At 29.1% G+C, this 27,894-nt stretch overlaps 2 protein-coding genes across 2 annotated transcripts in view; one reads left to right on the plus strand and one right to left on the minus strand.

Moving 5' to 3' along the window:
* Positions 1-116: 116 nt before the first annotated feature.
* On the minus strand, positions 117-1,632 carry LOC124493463 (DGAT1/2-independent enzyme synthesizing storage lipids). Its single transcript, XM_075732305.1, has 6 exons — positions 1,535-1,632; positions 1,301-1,472; positions 1,035-1,235; positions 835-948; positions 485-771; positions 117-398 (listed from the first exon to the last, which is right to left on the minus strand). The coding sequence occupies exons 1-6, from the start codon at positions 1,583-1,585 to the stop codon at positions 288-290; spliced, it is 936 nt and encodes a 311-aa protein (XP_075588420.1). The 5' UTR covers positions 1,586-1,632; the 3' UTR covers positions 117-287.
* Positions 1,633-3,209: 1,577 nt separating this feature from the next.
* LOC124493748 (uncharacterized) overlaps positions 3,210-27,894 on the plus strand; it is a 28,762-nt gene continuing 4,077 nt past the window's right edge. Inside the window, exons 1-4 of the mRNA XM_075732277.1 lie at positions 3,210-3,631; positions 3,859-4,140; positions 16,267-16,402; positions 26,007-27,354. Coding sequence (XP_075588392.1) covers positions 26,157-27,354 — 1,198 coding nt within the window. The 5' untranslated portion in view covers positions 3,210-3,631; positions 3,859-4,140; positions 16,267-16,402; positions 26,007-26,156. The remainder of the gene's footprint in view (positions 3,632-3,858; positions 4,141-16,266; positions 16,403-26,006; positions 27,355-27,894) is intronic.

The following is a 27,894-nucleotide window of genomic DNA, read 5'->3' on the forward strand; positions in this document are numbered from 1 at the left end:
TATTTTTTTCTTTCCTGAATAAACAACAAATTTCAACACACCATCATCATTTTCCTTGTAGATTGGCATTCATGATTTGTTTTGTTTGATTATAAAAGATAAAAAAAAACTCATAATTAATTTGGTCATTTGGTCATTTTTTTTTATTTGTCGTCAAGATATTATTCAAACAATTTGACAAGTGAAAAAACATAAATAATCATATGATTATGGTCAGCAATGATGATGATGATGATAATGATGAAGGTGATGGTGAAGTTGCATTTGTTTATCGTTTTTTCATTCTTTCAGTCAATTTTTTCATTTTCCATCAATTGAAATCGTTGTCGTATGGCTGACCATATTGAACCAGGTATTGTTTGATTTTGTTCAATCAGCTCTTTCATTTTCATTTCAGTCTAGGGAATTTTTTTTTTGCAGTGATTAGATTGATTGTTTGTTTGTTTGTTAAAAAAATCAAAAGAAAAAAAATGGATACAATTACCATTTCAGCAATTTGTTCGATGGTTGCATCCGATTCGAATCGTATTGGTTCACCAATTATGGTGGTCAATTTTACTGGCATACCACCATAGGTAAGAAATAATGGTATACGATAACGATTGTAAATAAATTTGACAAAATTTTTCATTATCGGTACTTGTCTAAATGCTTCACGAATATTACGTGTAAATATTGGTATGATTGGTACTTGTGTTTCTTTGGCAATACGTGCAAAACCTAATCGGCCAGAAAATTTTGTCTCATAATGATGATGATCACTAAACATGGCTAAATATTGCAATAAATTAGAAATTGAAATACAAATAATAATAACAAAAATTAAAATACAACCTTCACGAAGACCACCAGGTGAAAGGGCAACCATTGATCCATTGTTTAGCATTTGTACACAATCATTAACTGATCCTGGTACTAGACGCATTGCACGTAATAAAATTGACCAACCTACACACACACACACAAACAAAACAAAAAATGAAAATGAATGAATTTTGTGAATAAAACAAAAAAAAAACAAGAATCAACAGAACCTGGAAACGAATAAAGAATACGTTCAACAATGGTGAACATTAAACGTTTTTTACGACGATATAATTCAGCGATTAAAAAATAAATATCACATGGCCATGTACCATGATAGAAAATGATTAATGCCGGTCCTGAATCTGGTAAATGTTCAATGCCAACAATTTCATAACCATACCATAATTGACCAAATGTGGCAAATATGACTATAGAATGGTGTGAAAAATTGTAAAAAAATTCAAATCAAATCAAATCAATCGATTGTAAATACATGAAATAGCATCGAATGCTTGTTGCCAAATTTTTATCTGTAATGATTCTGTTCTTGTATGATAATCAACATCATTCGTATTTGTTATTCGATAACGATAACAATGTATCCATATGATTAATAATGAAATGTAGAAAAATAAGATGAAAATTAATGGTGATGCTAATGATAACTAATGATAAAAACAAAAAAGGATTGAGTAGAACAAAATTACAAACAACAACAACAACATACAATTACAAGTATTGAAATAATTTTCCATAAAATCCAAGAAATAGAATCCATCTGTTTTTTGGGTTTTTTCTTTCTTTCGATTGATTGATTCTTGAATATGATGATGATTATGATGGAAATGAAAAAAAAAAAATATATTCAGATCAAACGCATGTTTTTTTTTCCAGATTTTTCAACAACAACAAACGACCAATTTCCTTTCGTTCATTTTTTGTTTATGTGTGCTATATAGAAATGTTTTGGTGAAGTACACAAATTGATTGACTGTGTTTGATTTGATAGGAAATGAAAAATCCTGTCTAAAAAAAATGAAAATGAAAATGAAAAATTTTTTTTTGTCCATTTTGTTTGTTTGTTCGTCAAATCAATCAATCAATAAATTCAATATATGTAGAATTTTTATTAATTAAAATTGATATCAATTTTTTTTTTTTTTTTTGGTTCTACTGCAGAAAAATTAATCATTTTTTTCCGTTTGGCCAATTTTTTTTTTACACTTTTTCACCACTACACATCCACCGATTAAATTTATCGATTAATTATTGTCACCCTCTCTCTCCCTCTCTTCCTCTTGCTCTCTCTCTCTCTCTCTCTCTCTCTGTGTGTGTGTGTGTCAATAATTCGAGATAAGACAAGATTCTTTTGCATGCATTAAAAGTTTTTTGGATTTTGTTTCACCGTTCAACCAAAAAAAAAAAAAAAAAAATGAGAAGAAATTTGACTGTCCAACCGTGAATGCATTAGTTATCCATCCATCTATCTATCTATTGATCCATATAATAATTATTGAAAGGAAACAAAAAAGAAAGAAAGAAAGAAAAAAAGAAAGAAGAAAGACAAAATGAGAAAATGGAATGAATTCAAGCCAGAAATCGAGAGAGAGAGAGAGAGAGAGATTGAAACAGAATCTCATCATAATAATAACACATAGGAGGGACAGTAGTTTCGGTATTTTCAATTTGTTTATTTTCTGTGTATGTGAGTTTCAATCATTAGCATCATCATGATCATGATGATGATCACCACCATAATCATTATCTGTCATCTGTCAACAACAACAACAACAACAACACAGATGACATGACAAAATGAAATGATGATGATGATGATGATGATGAAATTTATTATTATTATGGGTAAGATTATTTTGGATCAAAGAATTTGTTCCATCATTTCATTTTAGGTTCCAGTGTTATTAATCCTCTTTTCACTATAAGAGACAACAACAACAACAAAAAACTGATGAAACATGTCACACACACATACACAAATATGGAATCATTTTGACAATTTGAATGATGAAAATCCTAGAGAGAGAGAGAGAGAGAGAGAGAGAGAAAAAAAATTACAATCCTTGATGACATACTGTGAATGTGTGTTTTATACAATGTTTAAAAAACAAAGCGAAGCGAAACTCTACATTATCATTGAAAGAATTTTTTTTTTCAAATAAAAATTTTAAAAACACGGCGATGATGATCTAGTCTATGATTCTATGATTCTATGATTCTGTTTATAATACAGAATCGGCGCATCACACTATAGTTTTCATTTGATTGAGTCGTCGCTGTTGGTTTGTATTTGCGAAATGGCTAGCTTCGATTTTCAATGATGATGGTGATGATGATGGAAAAAACACATCTACATTCATTATTTCGGTGTCAATCGACAAACACACACGCACCATGCTGAACTAAAATAAAAAATTCAGTTTTTCTCATGGTTTTTTGTTGTTGTTGTTGTTGATCTCTCTCATGTTTATGTTTTGTGTGATTTTTTTCATTTTGAATCAAAAAAAAAATTCCATTCACATGTGTTTATTTCAATCATATATGAAAAAAAAAATTCAAACTAAAAAAAGTTGGCTTTTTGGAATATCAAAATTCATCATCACCATCATCATCATCATAATCAATAAAAGAATAAACAAACAAAACAAAACAAAAACGCAAACCAGAATATCGTGTGTGTGTGTATTTGGGCGTCATCATCAGATTCCAGCATTTTTTTTTGGTTCTGGATCCACTTACATATTATGAATGAGACCGACTTATTTTTTTTCTGTTGTTTACATTCATTCATCATCATTTCATATATGTTTTTGTGTGTGTGTGTGTGTGTGTGTGCCAATAGCCATATGTGTCAATGTTATTTTTTTAGTTTTTTGTTTTCTCATTTTCACTATTTCATATAGTAATGAATTGAAAATAAACCAAAAAAAAAAAACAAAAAACAATTGTGATAAGATGAGAATTTGTTTGACTATCTGATTATATCATCATCAGAAATCTTTTTTTTTATTTCGATGCGGCATTCATGCACAGACACACACACACACGGACAGACAGCTGATATCGACCAAAGAAGAAGAATCGTTATTACATTCTTGATTGACAAAAAAAAAAAATAAACCAAAATTGATTGCTAAACAAAACAGAATATTCTTTTTTTTCCTGTGCGTGTGTTTGTTTTTTTTTTTTTTTTTTTGTTTTCCGATTTTCGATTTTTGACATTATTTTCTTTCCATCACCAATTTAAAAAAAAAATCACATCATCATCATCTTCATCAGTCCATCATTTTGACCTGCTGAATACGAATATAAAAGGTAAGTGTGTGTGGTGGTGGGGGGTGGAATTTTTTTTTTGGATGATTATATGGTGATTATGATTATGATACCTGAAAAAATGGAGAAAAAAAACAATTTACTACCACTATCACTACTGCCGTTACTACTACTACTAATGCTGCTGCTGCTGCACTAAGATAATTACATTTCATCCACATATTATGTACATACTTAATACCCGAATGAATGTAATTACCGTTCGTGTTTCATTACAATACGATATCGTGCCATATTTATCGTTTGTGATGTTTGTTTGTTTGTTTGTTTTTGTGTTTTTTTTTTCGTACATTGAAATGAATAAATAAATACCGAAATTGATGATGATGACGATGATGATGATGATGGACAAACAAATGAACAAAAGAATCTGAGAATCAAATTCTATTCATTCTAAATAATAAACATATACTAATAACATGAATCCAAGATGGAATCAAAGAAATAATTGGTCCAGAAACTAAAATGTTTGAATGAAATGATATAAGAATTTAATTTGAAACCAAATAGAAATCCATAATGCGAATGCGAATGTTCGGAAATTCATTCATTGAATCAATTTTCTAGAATCGATTAATTGGTCGATCAGAAAATGATTTTTTTTATGATGATGATGATGATCATGAATCAGAAGTTTATCCGATTCTGGTGGAAATGAAGTTTTGGTTCTTTTTTTTTTTTTTTTTTTTTTTTGATGATTTTGCATTGGATTTTTGGTAATGGGAAAAAAACCGCAAAATTTTCACATGGTCCCCAAATGAATAACATGACATTTTAAACAACAAATGAATGAATGGTCAGCACATTTTATTTTTTGTTTCATTAATATTTTGTGATTCCATTATTTATTTATTCTGGTCATCAACATTTCATTTATTCATTGTCTTTCTACATATATGGTCTTGCACATCCGGATTTGTTGATTTGTGTGTGTCAATGTCTGTGTGTGTGTGTGTGTGTTATATATAAAAACCACAAAAACCCAAAATAAATGTTCTGTCATTTTCAGTTTCCGTATTAAGTGGTTCTGGTTCTGGCGGTGGTGGTGGTGGTTTAATTTCCTTTGTTTTTTTAGGCTCAATTTATATTTTGAGAAACTTTTCCGGAACTTTTTTTCCGGAAATTTTTTTTTGCTAAAAGTTTATTTATAAATTCATATTGTAATGACACACACACTCACACACCTAATTAAGATTAAGGTTGCAGATTTTTTTTTTCTTTCAGCATTGATTTTTTACATTCTTCACTTTAAGATTCTTTCAAGAACTTTCTTGCTTTCATTGCATTTTTATCATCATTATTATTATTATTATTATATGGTGTGTGTATAGAATTTTTACATTGAAAAGTTTTCGAGTGTTTTGTTTTCCCTTTCTCTCACTCTCACTCGTTTTATTGGAAGTCTATAAATCCAATTTGGAACAAAAAAAAAAAAATTCGCTCCCTCTGCTGTGCGATTGGTTTTTTTCCACATTAAACAATGAACAATTCAAACACACACACACACACACGCAGACATAGTTGATGAACACTCGTAATTTCAACGACAAACAACAATGGGTGAAACAAAAAACAACAACAACAACAACAACATCCTAGTAGTGGATCAATGAACGACAAAAACGTGAACAAATATAAATTCTCAAATTTTCACAAACAAAAGGCAATGATGTTTTTGTTTTTTTTTTACTGGTGGAACCATTTTTGGATCAATAACAATGATGACATTTTTTTCTGTTTTGTTTTGTTTTGTTTTGTACCATATTCAAGTACCGAGCTTATTTCAAAGTTTTTTTTTTCATTTCACCTTTTTTTTCCCAATTCTTTATTAAAACAAAGTCTGTTTGTTTTGATCGAATAAAACTTTTTTTTTGTAGAAACAGAAAAAAACTTTGTTTGTCCACTTTTTTATTTCATTTTGTTTTCTCTGTTTGTTTGTTTGTCTTGAATGACCATTTTGTTTTGACTGAAACTCCAATCATCTAGTTATGCCTTTGGCCATTATTGATTGTTTCATAGTCATACAAGGTTAATTGGAATTTTTGCTGAAAGCCAAACTTTAATTTAATGTAAACACCAATGAATGGAATTGAACAAACAAACATCACAATGAGAAGGTAAAATTGAAAAATTCTTGAAAGAAGAAAAAAAAGGCCATCATTTCACAACATTTATTCTATGCCAGTGTTTTGTTTTGTTTTGTTTTTTTTGTTTCATTTTTCCAGATGGAAATTCCATTTTTTTTGGCAATTCTTATTTTCGCCATAATTCTGAAGTGAATTGAATTCATTGAAATTGGTTTTTTTTCCACCATTCTTAAATCCATAAACCGTTGAAAGTTTTTTTTTGTTTTGTTTTTTGTTTTCTCTGTGCATAAAAAGTGAAAACATGAAAATTCCTAATAACAACAACAACAACAACAGCAACAACAACAACTTTGTTATTCACATCATTGCATGATAAACAAAACTTTTTTTTTCCAAAATTTCATTCAAGAATATTCTCAGTGTTTTTTTTTCTTTCTTCTTTGTTCCATATTTCCATTTTCAATTGTTTTTTGTTTCTATTGTTGTTGTTGTTGTTGAACAGACAAACAAAATGGCAAAAAAAAACATCTTCAATAACCAGAATAATATCTTGTGAAGAGAAAAACCAAAAAATGGAAAAAAATTTTTCATCACAAATTTATTCTTATGATGATGTTGTTTTTTCTCTCTCTCTCTCTCTCTCTCTCTCTCTCATCTCAGATATGTTCACAGTACTTGATGATGATAATTTCAATGCCAAACCACTACTGGATGCAAGAAATTGAACAAATTCCTAGCTAATTTCTGGTTCGTGTGGAAAAAATTCCAATCTTCATTTTATTGTTGTTCATCATACACTTGGAAAATCAATTATCTTATCATAAATTGATGAGTATTGCCTGAAAATGTGTAAGATGTGTAATTTATTCTGGGAAATTTTCCAGAAATTTTCCATAAATAATCATAATAACTATACAAATTGTGATGATGGAAAGTTTTGTTTTTTTGTTCATCCTCATTTGAATCATATTGTAGACAAAATTAAAGAATTTGACGATTCTGGCCACTGTTATCAATGTAATCTTTGATTATTGTTGACTATCAAGCAAAAAAAAAAAAAAAAGAATCGATATTGAAATTAGATATTCACAATGAAAAATAAAACAAAACAAAAAATCATCGAAAATCGATACAATAGAATGCCATGACAACCGTATACGCTAAACAAACAAGCAGCAAATTCCGTATTTTTTTTTTGATTATTATTCCATATCCAAATCCTAGGATACAAATGTGATTAATTTTTTTTTTGCAGTCGAAGAAACAAACAGAATAAAAAATTCTGTATTCAAAATGTTTCTTTTTCTGGTTCAATCGAAATTTAATCTCTTTTTTTTTTTGCACTGTTGAAACCAAAAAAAATATTCATGATGATTTTGAAGAATTTCAAGTATTCGTTTTCATTGATTTCACTGTTATCAATCTGATTCTATATTCTTGTCATTATCCTCATCATCGTCATCATTGGAATGATGACAGAATTTTTGTTTCTAAATAAAAATTTCCAAAAAAAAAAACTGAATTTCATTTGAATTAATTCCAATGAATGACACACAAACACATAAATTTTTGAAAGTGATCCGGAAAGAAAAGTGATGCATTTACAATTCTGTGTTATATAAGCTTCGTCGTCGTATATAAACACACACAGAGAGAGAATGAAAAAATTGATTTTTTTTCTTTGCTTCCAAATTTATTCATGAAATCTTAAAAGTTGAATTTCCATTTTTTTTTCGTTTTCTTTTTTTTCTTTTGACATCATCATCCCCTTTCCCCTTGTTTAAAATTCTTTTTTTAGATTCTTGAGAAAAAAAATTCATTGTATTATTAGTATATATTCAATAGAAAGTTCCTGGAAAGACTGAACAAGCAAAAAAAAAAAAAAAATTATGAAAAGATTCCTTGCCTTGTTTTTCATTAATTACATCTCTTTTGTCATTTTTTTAGCCATTTTAATGTTTTTTGTTTGTTTGTTTTTCTCCATTCCAATGGCCATAATCATCATCCTTGACTACAACAATAACGACATAATTGTTGTCATTGTTGATGATGATTTTTCATAAATAAAATAGTTGTTGTTTTTGTTGTTGTTGTTATTGTCCACTCTTCCAACTCTTGACCGTTCCGTCAACTATCCAAAAAACAAAACAAAAAAAAAACACTGGCTAATATCATCATTATCATGATGACGATGACCAGAATTATTTCTTTTATTTATTCCTTCAACTCAATAGAATTGAATAGAAAAAAAAGAGATGCGTGTGTTTAATACCGAAATTGAGCTCGATTTAATGCCAAACATAAGACATATGAATGTGTTTTTTTTTTCATTCTTTCATTCTTTATTACACAAACACGGAATTTAGCGTGTGGTTTATCCATTTTGGTTGTTTGTGGTTTTTTTTATATATCACTATTTATGGCTGCATTTCAAATGATGATGATGATGATGATGCGGTTTTCAAGAAAATTGATATCGAAACTTTATTGGTGATGATATTTCAGTTGGGTTTTCCATTTTCTATATATAGTGTGATTATGGACCGTAAAACGATATTGTGTGTGTGTGTCACGTTGTGGTTGTAATTTCCGGTGAATGAATTTTTTTTCGTTTTTTTTGTTGTTTTTTTTTCATTCCATTTCAATCAACTCAATCGATTTTATTTTGAATTTTTCGTTTTTTTTTTGGGGGGCCAGAAAAAAATTCTAATGACCAGAATGTTTTTTTGTTGGGAAATTTTCATTTTCATTGTCCACATTTTGGTTGTCTGTTTACATCCGTCGTGTGTGTGTGTGTGTTTTTTTTTGTTTGTTGACAAATATGCTGTGTGGACATATGGCCAATTTGACAATGATGATGATGATGGACGGTGGAAAAAAACAAACAAACAAACTGACTGACTGACTGGCTGAAAATGGCCCAAAAATCAAATTGATTTGCATCGTTCATTTTTTTCTGTTTATTTTATTTTGTTTGAAATTTAAACAAACAAAACAAAAACGACAAATTCCAACAAAAAAAATTTGAAACAAGTCAATCATGACTGATGATTGTTGTTGCTGGTTTGTTTGTTTGTTTGTTTAATTAGAAATAGAATGGGCAAAAAAAAAACACTGAAAATTTTAATACATGAAAACTCGATTCATTTGTGTTGCTGAAACACCGAGGAGTTTCTCAAGAAATTTTAATGATGATGTGATTTGCTTCATTCTTTCATACTTTGGCCATTTGGCCACCCCCACCCCCACCCCCACTACCTCCTGGCTGCTGGTGGCTGTTGAAATTTTTTTTTTCACTGTCAACAGTATGAATTGAATGGAATTCAATTCACACATTCGAATTCGAATGTCATTAAATTAAATTTTTAGAAAAAAATTCATTAAAAAAGAAATCTGAATTTTTTTCCCGCATTGTCATCACTTTTATTCTTGTATTTTTTTTCATCCAAATTCTTTCATTTCTTCTATTTTTGCTTCTTCGATATAAAAATGAAATAGCAGGGAATTCAACGAGGAAAAGAATATTCTTATTACATTCTACAACTGGAATATAACAAATGAATGAAATAAAAAAATGAAAAGAAATTCATCATCATCATCATTATGTCCCCTTTATTTCTCTGCTAAAATTTGAAATTTGAAATTCGAAATGAAAATGAATTGAGCGGAAAAAAAAACAAAATTTCAAATTGAATAAATTCGATGGAAAAAATGATGTTTTCAATGTTCATTATTTCTTTATACATAATAATTTAATAAATTTTTTTTTTGGCCTAGCAAAAATGAAAAAATTTTTTTTGACTGATGATGATCATAGAATATAAGGGGCTGATTTATTTGATTTCGTTGAATTCATTTAACAAAAGATTCTGGTTTGTTCGTTCCTGTTGTTGTTTCTGTTGTTGTTGCCGTCGTCGTCTTCGTTGTTGTTGTTGTATTATCATCATGATCATCGTCATAATCAAAAAGCAAATTCATTTATGCCAGAAAATGATTATTGTTATTGTTGTTGTTGTTGTCGCTGTTGTTGTTGTTGTTGCTGTTGTTGTTGTTGTTGTTGGTATGGATGAAATGGAAAAGTTTTTTTTCTTCTTTCCATTCGTCATTTATTGCTTGTGTGTGTGCGATTATATTCAATTATAATGAGAATTTTACATTTTTTCTTTTCTTTTTGAATAATTTATAACAAAAATGTTACATGCCGAAAAAACATTGAGTGAATGACTGGCTGACTGACTGACTGACTGACTGATTACTAGCTGACTGGCTGACTTTTAATTCTAAATGACTTTATCATTATTTTTCGGTAATATAATGATGATGATGATGATGATGATACAAACAACAACAACAACAACAACAACTAAGTTACAAAAAAACAAAACACAGAATTGTAAAATGAGAAATGGATGATGATTTCATTGAAGTTTGTGGTGGCGGTGGTGGTGGTTTTCTCGCCACCAGAATCAACAACTTGAACTGATGAATCCATTTATTCATTCATTCATGATGGTGCGGAATTTTGCAGATTGCTTGATGGCCTACAAAACTTTTCTTTTTCACTATAAATGTGTGTGTGTGTGTGTTTGTTGTACACGATAATTGAGTCAAGTAATTATTTTCGTCTGTTTCATTCATTTTTTTTAGATGTCGAAGAAAAACTTTTGTCTCTGTGTGTGTGTTTTTTTCATTTCATTCCATTTCGTTTCGATTCCAATTCCAGAATTGAAATAATAATAATAAACTTCTCAGTATGGTTTATGATTTTTCAGGTTTTCCAGTATTTTTCATTACAATATATTCAATTATAAATCAGGAAAAGAAAAATTTTCCAATTTCATTATCATATGCCAGCTTCACACTGTTCACAATGCCAAAAAAAAAAAATCGAATCACTGTGGTGATGCGAAAGTGAAAAAAAAATTCATTTTCATTTCATTTGAATTAAAATGTGCGAAGAGAGAGAGAGAGAGAGAGAGAGAGAGAGAGAGAGAAATTTCAATTCTTGAAATGATTAATGAATTCTTCATTCGTGTGCATGTGTGCATGTGTGTGTGTGTGTGTTACTTGGTTTCGAAATTGATTCACATTTGTTGTTTTTATTTTTAAATTTCACAATTCAATTCATTAGAATCGTTAAGATTTGGAAAAAAAAGTCATTAGAATCTTTGTAAAAAGAAAAAGTTTTGTCTATGAGTGTGTGTGTGTGTGTGTTTTAAAATTGTGAAAATTGAAATTTCTAATTGCATTAGATTTTTTTTTGCCATCAATAATTAAACACATTGAGAATTCAACAACATTGAAATGAAACTCAATAAAATAATACACACACACACACACACACACACACACACACAGTTACAGAATAATGGCCATTTCATTTCAAACCAACAACAGAACAACAACAAGAATTTATTTTTATTTTTTTTTTGTTCGATTCTCTTTCACTTCATCATCATCATCATTTGGATTCTAGATTTTTTTTCGGTCTATAAAAAAACAAACTAATGATTTATTATGTTGTGATTGTCAAACAAACAGAAAAAAAAATTCTGTTTGTGTGCGTGTATTCTCTGTGTATATATGAAATAGCCCAACATGTTCCAAATATAAATGACAACAATTTTTTTTTCTCGTTTTTTCTTCATCTTATTTGACCACCACCACCACCATTGATCATTGATCATTCGTCATCATCATTCGTATTCTAGCGACAACAACAACAACAAAAACAGAAATCAAACAACCAAACAACCAAACAACAACAAAAACAACAAAATACATCAAATGATCATTATTTTCAAAAAAAAAAAATGATTCGATTGATTTGATTTGCTGATAAAGCCTAAAGTTCAAATACACATAATGAAAAATTTTTTTTTCCAATTTTAATTGAATTAAATCAAAATAATGATGATGATGATCGATAACCAATCATCATCATCATCATCATCATCGGAATGAAATGAAATGAAAATTTAATTGATACTCAGAACCAACAGAATCGAATGATTGAATCATTGATGATGATGGAATTGAAAATGAAAACAACAACAACAACAAAAAAGAAAAAGAAAATAACTTTTCAATGTTACTGTGAAATAAAAAGAAAGAATCGACACACACAAAAACATCATTATTTCGATGCTGCAGTTGTCATCATCATTACACCATTTTTTTTTTCTTCATTCTTCATTCAGTCTGGTTGTTTGTTTTTCCATTTTATTTCTGTTTTTCTTTTTTTTTATTTTTTTGAACATTAGAATTCTTGATCAAATTCAATTGGAAAGAATTTTCTTTCCTATTTTTTTCATTTTCATTCGGACTCTATCAATTTTCATCGGTTTTTTTCCACTCTATTTCAAGTCTTTCTTTTTTTTCCAATTCACATCGATTCACTGAATTCTTCTTGTTGCTATTGCTGTTGTTATAATAATCAATTTTGACCATACAGAATTTTTGCACTCTGGAATGCTTGAAAATTAATATAAACCATGCCAATGTTCATGAGCATTGAAACCACCAAAAAAAAAAAAAAAAAAAAAAATAAAAATTCTGAAGATGTAATTTATTCTCTCTCTCATATATATAAATACGGTCAGTCACATAACATCAACAACTCGTTTTTTTTTTCATTGAAAAATTATTTATGTGTAAATGTTGTATGAATTCCCATTGGGAATCCAGTTATTCCATGACCCAGAAACAAAACAAAACAAAACGAAAAACAAAAACAAAAAAAAAATTCTTCATTTATCTATCTCTCTGGCGGTTGGTCGGTGTTATCATCATCATCATCATCATAGTTATTATATAACACACACGCACACACAGAAACATCCATTAATATGTATAAATGTTGTGCGAGCTAGAAATAAGAAAACCAAAAAAAAAAAAAAAAAAAATCATTCAGACATTCATTCATTCATTTATTTTGATTTCATTTTCAATTTCAAAGTTGTTACATCATCATAATGATAATGACGATGATGATGATGATGATCATTCCAATGAGTCCGAATGAGTCCCAATTCACGATGCAAACATTAATTCTAGATAGATTCAGATTATCATTGTTGAAACATGACCAGATGACCAAAAAACAAAAACAAATGAAAATATTACCACCAGAATATTTTTATCTGGATATCTGGAACTTGAGACAATTGAAGAAAAGTGGAATAATAATAAGAAAAGAAACAAAAACATTAATATGGATCCAGAGCAACTAGACTTTCATTCATTCATTCATTACAATTGAATCATTTTTTTTCACGGTTTCATTTTCAATGTTATTCTGTATTTTTTCCTTGGAATGGTCAGTTGATATTTACTTGGTCTTTTTTGTTTGTTTGTCTTATTTGGTTTGTGTTTCGAGGTAGATTTTTTTTGTTGTTGTTGTTGTCTCACTTTTACATTGTAAGACAACAAAAACAACAACAACAACAAATCTACTCATCATAGCATTAAATTTGTGGACATTATTCAACTGGATTATATCGATGACGTGTCCATATAAATAATTCCAATTACAGTAATGGAATAAAAAAAAAATTCTTGAAATCTCCATCATACTCATCAGGCAGAATAATCTCTTTTTCTATTTTCTCATTTATTTTATTTTTTCAAGAATCGATTCACTGACAATCGAAAAATGGAAAGAAATAGAAAGAAAGACCATAGTGTACCATTGTTACACACATGTTTTGAATCAAAATTCAAGAATTGTAAAAAGTTTTCCAGTTCTGAAACAAAAAACAAAATCATGTCGATCTCTTGATAATCATGATGATGATGATGACAACCGAAACCAAAAAAAAAAAAAAGAGAAAGAGAAAGGAAAAAAAATTCAATGGCCAAGTTCAGCCTACTTTTTTTTTACTGGTTGCGTGAATCAAACAAACAGAAAAAAAAATTTGAATTTAAATGGAATTTTTTTTCTCTCTATTTTGATAATCATCACACAGACACAGATTATCATCATCATTGCCATCGTAGAATTTGTAAATCGTGGGCGTCTTTAGTAGTATAACCACATCACTTGGTTTGATTTTTTTTTTTTGTTGTTGTTGTTGTTGTTCTATACACAAACATTTTATGTATCCATGGATTCATGATGATGATGATGAAAAAATAACGAGAATTTCGCTATTTCAACAATCCACAGAGGTAAATGTTCCATGAAAATGAGTAAAGAGAGAGAGAGAGAGAGAGTATAGAAAATTACTTTTCATTTTTATTACAGGTTTTTTATTCATCGTTTCTGGGCTTGGTAGAATTCTGAAACGAATGCCTTTTTATCAGCCAATTTCCATGATCATTATCATCAGAAACAAAACAAAAAAAAGGGAACAATTTTCCTGAGCAACAAAACATTTGGAATTTTCATTGATTCAAAAAAAGAACATTAAAATGGAACCAAAAAAAAAAAATTTAAATTCTCATTTTCAAAACAACCAACGGTGGGAGGGGCAGAATTCAATGAAATTAAACCAGATGTGTGTGTGTGTGTGTGTATGTTGAAAATGGTAAATTATTATCATTTTTGATTTCGTTGTCAAAACATTTTTGTTTGTTTTTCATTTTGGTTCCATTTCATTATGTAATAATTTCACATTACAGAGCTAAGAATGCAACAAAAAAAGAAATTATTACCAGACATTCATAATCAAAACGATACAACCAGAGATGTTCCAGCGGTTTTTTTTACCATAAAAAAGAATAAATAAAAAATGAAGAATCAAGAATTGTAAATTCAAGAATCATCACACACACACACACACGCAAACAAATGAACCAAAGACATAAATTTTATTTTCATTCAGCCAAAAGGAAAACAAAAAAAAAAAATACACATAATTATTCCATCGTGTAGCGTTACAAATTCTGCATTTAAATAATGAAAATTGGAAATTTTTAGCTATAGATATTCATATTTACATACAAAAAAAACAAACAAACAGAATAAAACCAATTCTAATTCAAATTCTTTTTTATTTCGTTTGTTTGTTTTCTTCAAGAAATTTCAATTATTCATCATCTTAATCAGTGATTCTGAATTCCAGCAAAAAAAACAAACAAACGTGAATATTCAAATTTTGATGAAGAAAATTTTTTTTTATTGTTTTTAATGTTCATCTTAATTTTTGAAAATTTTTTTCATCATCTTTCTTCATATGCACAGCATTTGTGTATGATCCATTGGTAATTTTATTTTCAATGTGTTCATTTTTCTTGTCTTTCATGTTAATTGAAAAGGTGACATCATATATCAAACGCACACACACACAGAGAAATCAAATTGCTCAAAGACAAATTGCTCTGATGGACACATTTATTAATTTGGACAACAATAACAAACAAACAAACAAAAAACAAAAAAATGTGAACTTTTACTGTCCAAACATCCGAATTTGTCAATGACAATCATATATCATCATTTTTCTGTTTTATATTTGCCTTCATTTTTTTTTTTTCGTTTCAAACATTTGATCCAAACAAGACAAGACAAGAAAAATTTCATAAGTTTTTCTTCAGTTGTTCATTTTTTATTTGTACGTTTTTTCCATTGTTGTTGTTGTTGTTGTTGTGAGACCAATATTTTTTTGACAGCTAATTTTTTTTATCCTTAGACTTTTTTTTCTTTTATTCATTCTACTGTGTGTGTGTGTGTGCCAAACATAATGAATATTCTTGGAGTTTTTATTATTCTGCTTGATCCAAGAATTTTATTTTCTTTTTTTTCTGTTTTTGTGTTTGTGTTTATTACATAAGAACCATCATTTTATTTTTCTTGCACATCATCAACAATAAGTAGTAGCAGCAGCTAACTTTATCAGAATGCTTGTGATATGATGTACATGATTGTTATCGGGTTATTATGAATTCTTGAATGGGGAAAAACAAAAAAAAAAGTTGGCTTCACTGTAAAGAATTTATTTATTCTGAATACAATATTTTTTGTTGTTGTTGTTGTTGTTGTTGCGAAATTAACAAATTTTATTATTTCTCTTTACCACAGAACTTTTGTTCCATTCGTTTTGTCATCCCGTTGTTATTGTCGTTGTTGTCGTTTGTTTCAATCAATCAATTTGCCTCCAGGACATATACACATTTGGGCTGCTGATGTTTTGTTTCAAAATTTTTAAAATTCTGAGGTTTGTTCTTTAAAAAATTTTCCAAAATTGAAATTTTTGACACTTTTCCGTGATTATTTTTTTTGTTGTTGTTGTTGCTTGGTGTTTCGTAGAATTTTTTCTCTCTTCTTAAACCATATTTTTTTGTGGTTATTAGTTAGTGATATTGTGACAACTGTATATATATATATACAGAGAAAAAAAAACTCATTTCAAATTCCAATAACGTCATCTATGAATTGGTGGTTTCAAATTTCATCAAAAAAAAAAGAATTCCTCACTAGAATCTAATGTATTTTCCATTATTCTCTGCCACCAGCAAAGACGAACGAAAAAAAAAACAAATAAATGAAGACAAAAAAAACTGAATAATTGATGATTGAAAATCTCATCAAGTAAGCATTTCATTCTAGTATTAAAAAAAAAGTTTCATTTTCCCTTCCGGTATCTTATTACTTCAAAAACCATTTTTTTATTCTTTCTTATTCTTATTCATTCACTGTAATTTTATAGCTATAGTGTGTAATTTATGATTTGTTTCTCATACAAATTCAAAGCAATTCAATTTGTAAATTCAAGGAAAACCAGTAAAAAAAAATCATATACGGGCATTGAATAATAGAAATTCAAACAATAAATGATTGAGAATCTGATTTCTTTTGATTTTTTTTCCAATTTCACTTTTTTTTCTGTGTCCATTCAATGGCAAAAAAACTTTATTCAAACGTAATTGAGTTGATACTTTTGCTGTTGTTGTTGTTGTTGCTGTATCCAATCAATCAATCGATCGATCGATTGATCGATCGATCATACAATTTGATTTCATTTTCTTTCATTGGAAAATGTGTCTTAATTCAATATTGAAATCGTTGTTGCTGTTGCTGCTGTTGTTGTTGTTGTTGTTGTTGTTTTGCCATCTGATTGATTTCCATTCATTTCAAATAAATAAAGATTGATTATCAATTTGAAATGGGTGAAAGAAAAATTCATTTCAAATTGAATTCAACTGGATTCATCATCCATGGCTTTAGTTTTAATATTGATTTATCCGATTTATCCATGAATGTGTGTGCGTGGGCGGATAATCATTTTCGATTAATCATAATTATTTTTCAATTCACGTTCGCACACAATACACAGACATTTCACTCATTTTCTGTCGAACAACAATTCAACAATTCAATTTTGATGGGTTGGTGGAATTTTCTTTTTGGCATACTTTTCATCATCAAATCCAGATGAAATAATTTCATTTTGCATGTCAAATAAAAATTCTTGATCAAGTTCTTGATCAAGAAAAAGTTTATTTATTCTCTCTCTCTCTCTCTGTGTGTTTGTGTTTATTCAATTGTTTTTCATGTGTGTGTGTGTATGTACCAATTTTTACTCAGTCGGCCAGTTGTTTTGTTTTCATTTTTCTTTTTTTTTCTCTGATAATCATTCATTCGGCTTGAATAATTTCCGGTCATGATCTTGTTTTTTTGCTGCTGCTGCGGCCATTTTTCTCTATCATCCATCTTTTCTCTCTCTTTTTTTCGGTTATTATGATCATTCAATTCTGACTGACTGACTGAATGACTGACTGTGTTTTTTTTTATCCGGAGGAAAGAAAAAAAACTTTTTTTTGTTGGCCTTTTTTTTACATTGGTCAACCAGAGCAAAAAAAAAACACACATACACACGCACAGAAAATTCAACCAACCGTAGCGGAAAAAAAACTTTTTCTTCTTCTTCTTGGGGCTGAGGGGCGATAGCTTGTTGTCAACCAAAACAAATAAAATGGACGTTGACGTTATATTCATCTTCATCATCATCATCATCATCATCATGATGATCGTTTGTACAAACATATTAATCGTGTTCATATTCATTGGTTGAAAAAACGATTGTCAAGTTTTTAAAAAACGATCAGTAAAAAAAAAAGTTTGAGATTTGATTCGTTTCTCAAGAGAGACTATCTCATTTTTGATCTTGAAAAAATGAAAATGAAAAATGAAAATGGAAAAGTCTAAAAATGACATTTTTTTCAAATGAAAAAAAAAAATAAATTCCGAATCAAACAAAAAATGAGAAAAAAAACTAATCATTATTTTTACATTCAAACTTGCCAATGATTCTAGTTATATTTATTGGTACTGGAAAAAACTTTTTTTTTCTTTTTTTTTTTGTCGCCATTGTCCACGATTGAATGATCGTATGATGAGAATTCATCATCATTATAGCAAATGTAGAATCACCGAAAAGTGGTCAATGATAGCAATCCAGCATGGAACATTTTTTTTCGATTTTTTTTTTGCTTTTAATATCAAATCAAAAATTATTATTAAATGAATGAATGAATGGATGGATGGTAAAAGAAAAAATCCATTTCAAATCATTCGACCGGAATGTATTGCCCGCATACACACACACACACGCAGAGAAACCAAATATGTGTGTGTGTATGTTTGTTTGATGTTTTTCTGGTTTTCATCACAATAATTTTACAATAATTTTGTCTGCTTGTATTGAATGTTGTTCGATCGTTGGCTGGCTGGTTGGTTGGTAGGTTGGTTGGCTGGTTGGTTGATTGGTCATCAGAAACAAAAACAAGAGGAACAACAACAACAAAAAAATTCTTGTCGCTAAAAATCGATTTTTTTTTTTTGGCCAAAAACAACAAAAATCTTTTATTTCTTGTTTTGTTTTTCATGTTTTTGTTGTTGTTGTTGTTGTTGTTCCATAAAATTCTTTCTTGTTTTTGTCATTCACATTCATTTCATATTGATGATGATCATGATGACCACTTGATTTGAATTGCACACAAAACCAAATCAAAACATTTATGGTCCAAAAATAAGACAGAGAGAGGGAAAGAGAGAATGATGGAAAGAAATTCAACCAAATTCCACAGCAACATCATGATATTCATAAACTAATCATATATAATTCATTCAAGCCATACAACAACAACAACAACAACAACAACAGAAAAAATTCTCGATTCAATGCAATAAATGAATGAATAAACACGATTGATTGCAAATAAATCCAAAAAAATGATAGATGGTGATTCAATCGCAAACAAAATCTAGAAAAAAAAGATAATGAGATATATAGAATTTCTATGGAATCTCAAAAAAAAATGTAAATGAATACGAAACAATCAAACACGAATATTCTGTGTCTAACTACATTTTTTTTTTGATTCATAGAAAAAAAATTTCATTAATTTTTTTTCAGTTTTCTTTCACATCCAACAAAAAAAATCCAAAATCAAAATCTGCAATAATAAGCTAATCAAATAGCTGAATAATAATAAGTTCATCATCACACGGAATCTTTTCATATTTATACCCTATGGACATTTTTTTTTTTTTTTGAATTTGAAAACATAGTTCAACAACAACAACAACAACGACGACGATTCCGGTTAATATTTGAATTATTCGGGACTTGAAACACCAGAATTTCATTCATATACTGGTGGTGGTGGAATTTTTTTTTTGCCTGTCGGAAATGACGTATTTTTTCATGTCGATATTTTATTACTACTGCTTGAATTTCTCTATTATTATCAGCAATTTTTTTTCGAGAAAAAAAAACGAAGAAAAAAATTTTTTCATGCTTTTATCGAAAAAAAAAGAAAAAAATTCTTGTCTGAAGAATAACGCACACACACGAAAAAAGACTTGTAAAATTTTGTTGTTGTTCATAGTGGTGGAATTTTTTTTTCTTTCCACTCACACAAATAGCTCTTCATCTTTTTATTTTTTTTTCTTTTTTGAATTTTATCCAAGTATGTCGATTGAATGAATGAAGAATAAAAAAAAACGAATGAATAAATGACGACCAACAACCATTCCATCATCATCATCATCTATTTCCATTTTTACTACTTAAATAGTGAAACGAAACGAAATGAAAAAAAAATTCTGTGTGCGTGTATGTATGATGAATAAACTTTTCGTTTCGTTTTTCTTTCCCATTACATAATAAACACCTAACCCGCTACATTCTGAGAAAAACATGCACAAACACACACACACACACTATTTGTCTATATCCATCCATTGATTCATCCATCAATCTACGGTAAATGGTAATGCAAATAATCAAAAAAATGAAAACGAAAACGAAAACAAAATCCCCAGCAACAACAGCGACAAATATATATAAGGGCCAATTATTACATAAATCCAAGTGATAAAAAACATATGTGTGAAGCTCAAAATTTTGTGTCCACACACACACACACACACACACACACAAGAAGTTGAAAAAAAACCAAACGAAGAGAATTTAGGAATTTTTTTTTCTTATTCCAACAAAACATGTTGTGTTGTGTGATCAGAATTTACATTCACTCAATTTTTTTCTCTTTTTTTTTGGATTCTGCTGTTCGTTTGTTTATATATGTTCCCAGATTTAGATTTTTCTATTTTTTTTTCACTGGCACTGAAATTTGATTTTTCATTTTTTCCACTCGAATTTTTTTTTCTCTTTCACCCCAACCAATTTGTTTGTTTGTTTGTTTGTTTTTTTTTTGATATTATTTTTGTTCGTTCACCAAAACAGAATATTATTGAATCCAAAATTGGTTACGGTTTGATGAACAGAATTTTTTTTTTGTTCATTTTTATTTTCACGCTCTCTCCCATTCACTCTTGTTTGTTTGTTTGTTTGTTCTCACTTTTTTTTTCTACTGCTGTCAAATTTGAAATTAAATTTTTCAAAAATGAAAAACAAAAAGTGTCATGATTCAATTGTTTCACAAACATTTGTGTACGTAGAGAGAAAAAAAAATTCAATTGAAACCGTTTTTTTTGCCCACCAAATTCTTATTATTCTGATAATTCGTGTATTGAAAGAAATTCTCTCTGTTGCAGAATATTCGCAAAACACAGAACAGTGTTTGTGCTGATTTATGGAAATGAAGTCAACATTTCAGTGATAGTCATACATGATACACATGAATGCATATGTTATGTGGGAAACAAACAAAAAAATTACATGGTAACGAATGAATGGCTGAACTTTTTTTTTCATTTTAAAACTTGTCTTGTCATTCTGGTAATAATAATCGGACATGGATTTTTTTTTTTTTTTGATGGACAACAATCAGTCATTCATGGTCAGAATTAATAATCACTTATTATTGTATCTGTTACAATGCCAATTCAGATTCTGTTCCATGTAGAATCCATCTACACTATATCATTAATTTGATGTCGTCGCTTGTTTTGGATTAATAATTAAACCACCAGCTGATATTTTGTTTCAATCAACAAGAATTGCGAATGTTTTTTTAAAGTTTCCCAAAAAAAAACTATTTCCCAAAACATTTTTTTCCACTTTTTCGTAATGAAATTTTCATTTTCAATCCATTGATATTTTCAATGTTTCAATTGGATCGATTCGATTGAAATTAAATTGAATGCAATGAAATTCAATCGATAATTTTGATTCTGCTGTCGTTGTTGTTGTTGTTGCAATTTCAAACTGAAAATTGCAATTTCGATAAATCATTTGAATGTTTTTTTCTTCTTTATAACAAAACAAAAAAAAATTCTCTAAAAAAGACGATCAACGATGCAAAACAAATCAATTTTGAAATAGAAAAAAAAATCAATTGATCCACCATTGATCCTATAATGGTTAATGTCACACACCAGTACTATAAGTAATGGTAGTCCGGTTATTGTGTATTCCATTACTTGTTTTTTTTGCATTTTTTTCTGGTTCAACTTAATGATGCATAATGCACCCGGTTTGTTTTTGTTTTTGTTTGTTCCATATGAATTTTTTTTTTGTTTTGTTTTATTGTGACGAAAAAAAAAAACAAACTGATGATGATGATGATGATAATAATGGAAATCATGACATCAATATTGACACGCACATACACAAAGTACGTAACACATCTATTCTATGGCAATGTTTTTATTGTTTTTTCCTATCATCATCATCATCATTATTACTTATGGTGATTGTTTGGTTGGTCGTTTGCTTGATCGTGTGTTTGTGTGTGTGTGTGTGTGTGAACATTTGTTAATGGTTGCCCATTTTTTTTTCTGAAACACACTTTTTTGGATATATATAAAAAAAAAATAACGAAAGAAATGGATTCCAATGCTTGTGAATCCATTAATTTTGTCATCATCATTTTCGTCGTCGTTGTTGTTGTTGTTGTTGTTGTTGTTGTTGTTGTTGTCTATTGACTTTTATCTTACACATTACTACTGCTATCATAGAATACTTGGAGAGAGAGACAGTGAAAAAAAGATGTGTCCATTTAGCCGCTGTACACTGTGTGTGTGTGTGTGTGTGTGTATTGAATCTTTTTTTTCTATTATTAATTTTTGTTTTCACACACACCCACACAAATGAACATTGTCAATTGCACACCAAATACACAATTTCTTTATGATTTACAGTGTGTGTGTGTGTGTGTAAGTGTTTAAAAAACTTTTTTTTACACTAAATATCGTGTCACTTAAACCGACAACAACAATTGATGGACAAATTGATTTTTCATTTGATCAAACAAAACAACTATTTTGACCCTGCTATTGATGATAATGAAATAGAATGAAAGACTACACAATTAAAAAGCCATGGCTTGTTGTTTCATGCACACACACACACACACACACACATGATAATCAGATTCCAAAAATGATAATGACATCATATTGATGGTGGTGTCATTGATATGGATGCCCTAGAATTTTTTTTTTAATTTTATAAATGGACCACATATGGTGGATAGATTCATGAATTTTTTTTTTGTTTCTTTGTTTCCAATTTAAAGTTAATTTCATTCATAACAAGCGAATAATTTACAGAAAAATTAAAATGTGTCGCTTTCATTTTTTTTTTTCGTCGGCAATGAATCTTAGCCACCACCATCACCAATGACACCACTGGCACCATCGACAAACAACAAATCCTTTTCCATTTGTTTTTTTTTTTTTTTGGTTCGTTTTATTCGTTTTTCATAAACAAGAAAATGGAACCAGAAATAAAAATCCAGATTAATGATGAAAGATTTTTTTTCTCGCATACGAATCCCATGGATTTTTTACATGAATTTCATTCAATCTAATCTGAATAGAAACTTCATGGTGGTGGTGGTATATTGGTTTTAAAATGAAAAAAAATTTCACTGCAGTAAAAAAAAATTGTTTCTCTCACAGCATGACATTCGAAAAACAGAAAACAGAAAGTCAAAATATAAAATGATTTACAATAGTGGAAATCATTGGTGGAGAATGAGGAGGAGCAGGAGGAAGAGTGGTATACATAAATCAATCGATAAAGAAAAGAAAAAATGAAATCAATCGATTTCACTTGCAGAAAGCAAGAAACAAAAAAAAATTTTTCTGGTTCCATTTTTTTTATCCGGTTTTTTTCTCTCTGATTCGATCCTATATGACACACTACCCCGAAAGTATAACAACAACAACAACAAAAAAAAACGGCCACTAAATGATAACGATGGCTAAAACTTTTCCTCTGTCGATCTCTCGATCTTGATCACGATCATCATCATCATCATCATCATCATTGTCTGATTGATTGATTAATAATTACCATCCACATATGATTATCTTTACTCAACAAAAAAAATGTTGCTGCAATCATTTATTTATTCATTGATGATTCAATGAGTTCTGAGTAATTTTTTTTCGCTTGTGATTAATAATAATGATGATTAGCATCATTATCATGGTACCATCATCATCATCATCATCATTAACAATGAGCGCCGACGATGATGATAATCATCATCATCCAAAAGAAGAAGAAGATGAAAAAAAATGATTCACAAGAATATTAAAAAGTCTTTTTTTTCTTGTTTCTTTCTTTAGTTCAAGTTTGTTGATGATTAACACTGGAACTGTCTGTTTTTTTTTATTCCTAGAGAATTATCATAAGCCAATTCTGGGAACAAATTTTTTTCCATATTTTTTTTTCGTTTCTCTTAATCATTTTTCTATGGAAAATGGAATTTATCGAAAGTTCTGAAATAAAAAAAAAATAATTTTTTCTGGTCATGTACAATCGACAATTTGTCTTGTTGTTGTTGTTGTTGTTGTTTTCTGAAAAAAATGAAATTTCAAACGGACCAACCCAAATAGCTTCATATGTTCATTGTTCAACAACCAGAATTGCAAATAGAATCGAAAATTCGTAGAAAAAAAAAATTTTATTTTTTCATTGAAATTCAAAATAAATTTCTTTTGATGTAGAATTTTTTTTATTTTTCTGACAAAGAAAAATATCTTCCTGTTTTGCGTTTGTCTGTGTGATCAATGAGAATGTAAGGAAAAAAACCGGAACCATTTCTCCTCATTCTTTAATTCCGGATTCGGTTTTTTTTGTTCGAGATTCAAACACACACAAAAAAAAATTTCAGATTTTTTTTTTTGAAAATCGATTTTCAGTATCGAAATTCTTTTCCTGTTTGATGATGATGATGATGATGATGATACATGTTCATGATTAATGCAAATAAAACGATTCGCAGAAACACCAAGACGCCCAAACAGACACAACAGACAGACATGAACATTTCATTTTCATATGATTATTATCAGCAAAGAAAAATGAAATTCATTATTAGATGTCGATTGTGTATTGGTTTTGAATGAATGAAACGAACCTAGAAAGTGAAAACATCATGGGAATTATCATTATTTCCCAATAGAAATATTTCAGCAACAACAACGACAACAAAATGGCAATGAAAAAAAAGGTGCATGTTTCATTTCATTTCAACTCAAGTCAAGTTGAACAAGATTTGATTAGTTTTTTTTTCTCGTTCTTTTCATTCATTTCATGTTGGATACATTTTTGATAACTTTTTTTTTCTTCTTCTTCTTCTTCTTCCTTGTTTTTGTGTGATAATTTTGACGTTCGATTTGCATGTGTGTGTGTGTGTTTTTTTTTACTTTTGTAACTTTTCATCATCATCATCATCTTATCATCAGTGTGTTATGAATATATATATTCTGTTTAATCTTGTTCCTGAAACTTTTTTTTTCATCGTCATCGTCGTAGTTGTTGTTGTTGCTGTTGTTGTTGTTGTTGTTGTTGTTTGTCTTGAAATGTACAAAACACATGCAAAAGAGATAAGAGAACAAAATGTGTCAATAATGTGCTGAACACACACACTTACACGATATATTGACATGTGTAATGAACTTGTTTGGTTTGTTTGGTTGGTTGGTTTTAGTCAGCTCTATCGATTCTGTTGATTCTACTGATTCTATGATTTTTGAATTTATTCGTATTTTTTTGTGTGTGAGAGACAGAATTACCCATTTCACTAGAATTATGCTAAAATTATCGTTGGTGGTTAGTTTGAACATAAAATTGGACAACTGTTGTCAATCTGAATTCTGAATCGAAAATCAAAACTTTTTTTTTCGTTGTTGTTCACCAGAGAAAAAAAAACATGACCGGTTTCTTTTTTTTTCTCGGTAATCCGGCTTTGTGATAAAAATCAACCAAAAACAACAAAAATTAATTGAATCTCATGAGAGAGAATTTTATTGATTGTCAAACAAACGGATTTGTTTTTTCTAATTTCTCATTATTTTTCTCTTTCTCTTTTCTCTCTCTCTCTCTCTCTATTTAGATTTTGAAAAATTTCAATTTAATTTCCAGTGAATTCAATCGATTCAAACTGATATCCATAATTGGACTGTTTAAATTCGTTGGCGGCGGTGGCGGTGGCGGTGGTAGCGGTGGTCGACAAACCACCAATAACAATAATAATACCTTGTTTATGACATCAAATAGTAATAATAATCATCATATGAATTCCATAATGGGTCATACAAACAATACGTACAGTAATAATAATAATTTCAATCAAACAACACAATGGTTACCACCATCATCGATACATTTTTTACATTTTCAATCCAATAAAAATCAAGAAACAGTCATCAATAATAATAATAATAATGGTGAACGGAAACAATCATCATTGATCACTATACAGCCATCAAGTCAAACTGATTGTCATCATCATCATGATTCGATTATTAATAAAACCAGATCCAATGGTGAACAACAACAACAACAACAAAAATCAATAAAATCCTCATCATCATCATCATCATCGTTGTTGTTGTTTGATTCACAATTTGATATCAATACAATACCATTATGTTTATCGAAAAAATTACAGGTAACCGAAAAGGATGGTTCATTCATTGCATTGGATAATAATTCATTACAATTAATGCGACAACTTGAACGTATGGGACATTGTACCGAGGTTGAAGTAGAAATTGTACCATTATCTAAAGTGCCATCCAATATTATTGATGAAATATTTAGTATTCATAATAATAATGGAAAAAAAGGAAATGGAACAACAACTAGCGCCACCACTTTTATGATGAACAACATTACTTTTACTGATACAAAAACGACAACAACAACAGCAGCAGCAGCAGCAACAGCAGCAAATAATATTGTACGATCATCAGCTAATGATTGTATTATTTGTCAACAAAAAATGGCATCATCTGAATTGGATCCAATCAATATTGATAGATCATTATCGATTAAGCGATCAACAAAACAATCAACCATCACCGGAACAACAACAATAACAACAACAACAATTACGATGACGACGACAACAACGACTACATCAACATTTGGTCAATTTAATACATATTTAAGTGATCAACAATTGAAACAAACACGAATGACAAATACAATGGTTGTAATGGCACCATGTTTACGGCAACCAATTACAACCATACAAGCCGCTACTAATGCTAATCAAAAATCATCTCATCATTCAACATCAAATCAACATGAAAAGCATCGATCCAAATGGAACAATAACAACAACAACAACAACAGTGGCAACGCCCATAAACATCATCATCATCATTGTTGTTGTTACCATCACCATCATCATAATCATCAAAATGGTCAACAACAAAAATTCTCAAATCAATCTGGTATGTTTTGGATCAATTTTTTTTTTCATATTACTAATAGAATTAATGAATGCCAGAGAGAAAGAAAAAATCAAGTCCGGAAACGGAAATCTTTTGATCTTGACAATATCTAGCCATATGAAAAAAATGACTAATTGTTGTCGTTATTTTTTTTCTGTTTCTGTTTTTTTTTGTTTTCACATTCTCATTCTACACCATAATCTATCGATTTTGTTGTTGTTGTTGTCGATCCATTGAACATCTAGAAAGGATCAATTGTTCATGGTAATAACGGAAATTTTCAATTCATCATTCTGTTGTTGTTGTCGTTGTTGTTGTTGTTGTTGTTGTTGCTGAATGAGAATTATTTATTCTGTTCATTCAACAGAATGACAAACAGGCTTATTATTTATTTATCGTATATATCACGATGATTTATTGATTGAATTTCATTTGGGTGCTATTTTTTTTATCAATTTTCTCTCTCTCTCTCTCTCTTATTCTCACATTGCTTTCTCGTATTTCATTTCCGATTCTCATTTGATTTGCACCAATTTATCA

Source organism: Dermatophagoides farinae, chromosome 6 (assembly GCF_024713945.1).
Source record: "Dermatophagoides farinae isolate YC_2012a chromosome 6, ASM2471394v1, whole genome shotgun sequence".
Taxonomy (NCBI): Eukaryota; Metazoa; Arthropoda; class Arachnida; order Sarcoptiformes; family Pyroglyphidae; genus Dermatophagoides; species Dermatophagoides farinae.

Bases quoted from the DNA above. Each gene is read 5' to 3' on its own strand.
- LOC124493463 (XM_075732305.1), bottom strand. From the start codon at position 1,585: ATGGATTCTATTTCTTGGATTTTATGGAAAATTATTTCAATACTTGTA. The intron at 949-1,034 runs GTTCTGTTGATT...GTGTGTGTGTAG, and splicing joins TATTCTTTATTCGTTTCCAG to GTTGGTCAATTTTATTACGT. The intron at 772-834 runs GTTGTATTTTAA...TGCAATATTTAG, and splicing joins ACCTGGTGGTCTTCGTGAAG to CCATGTTTAGTGATCATCAT.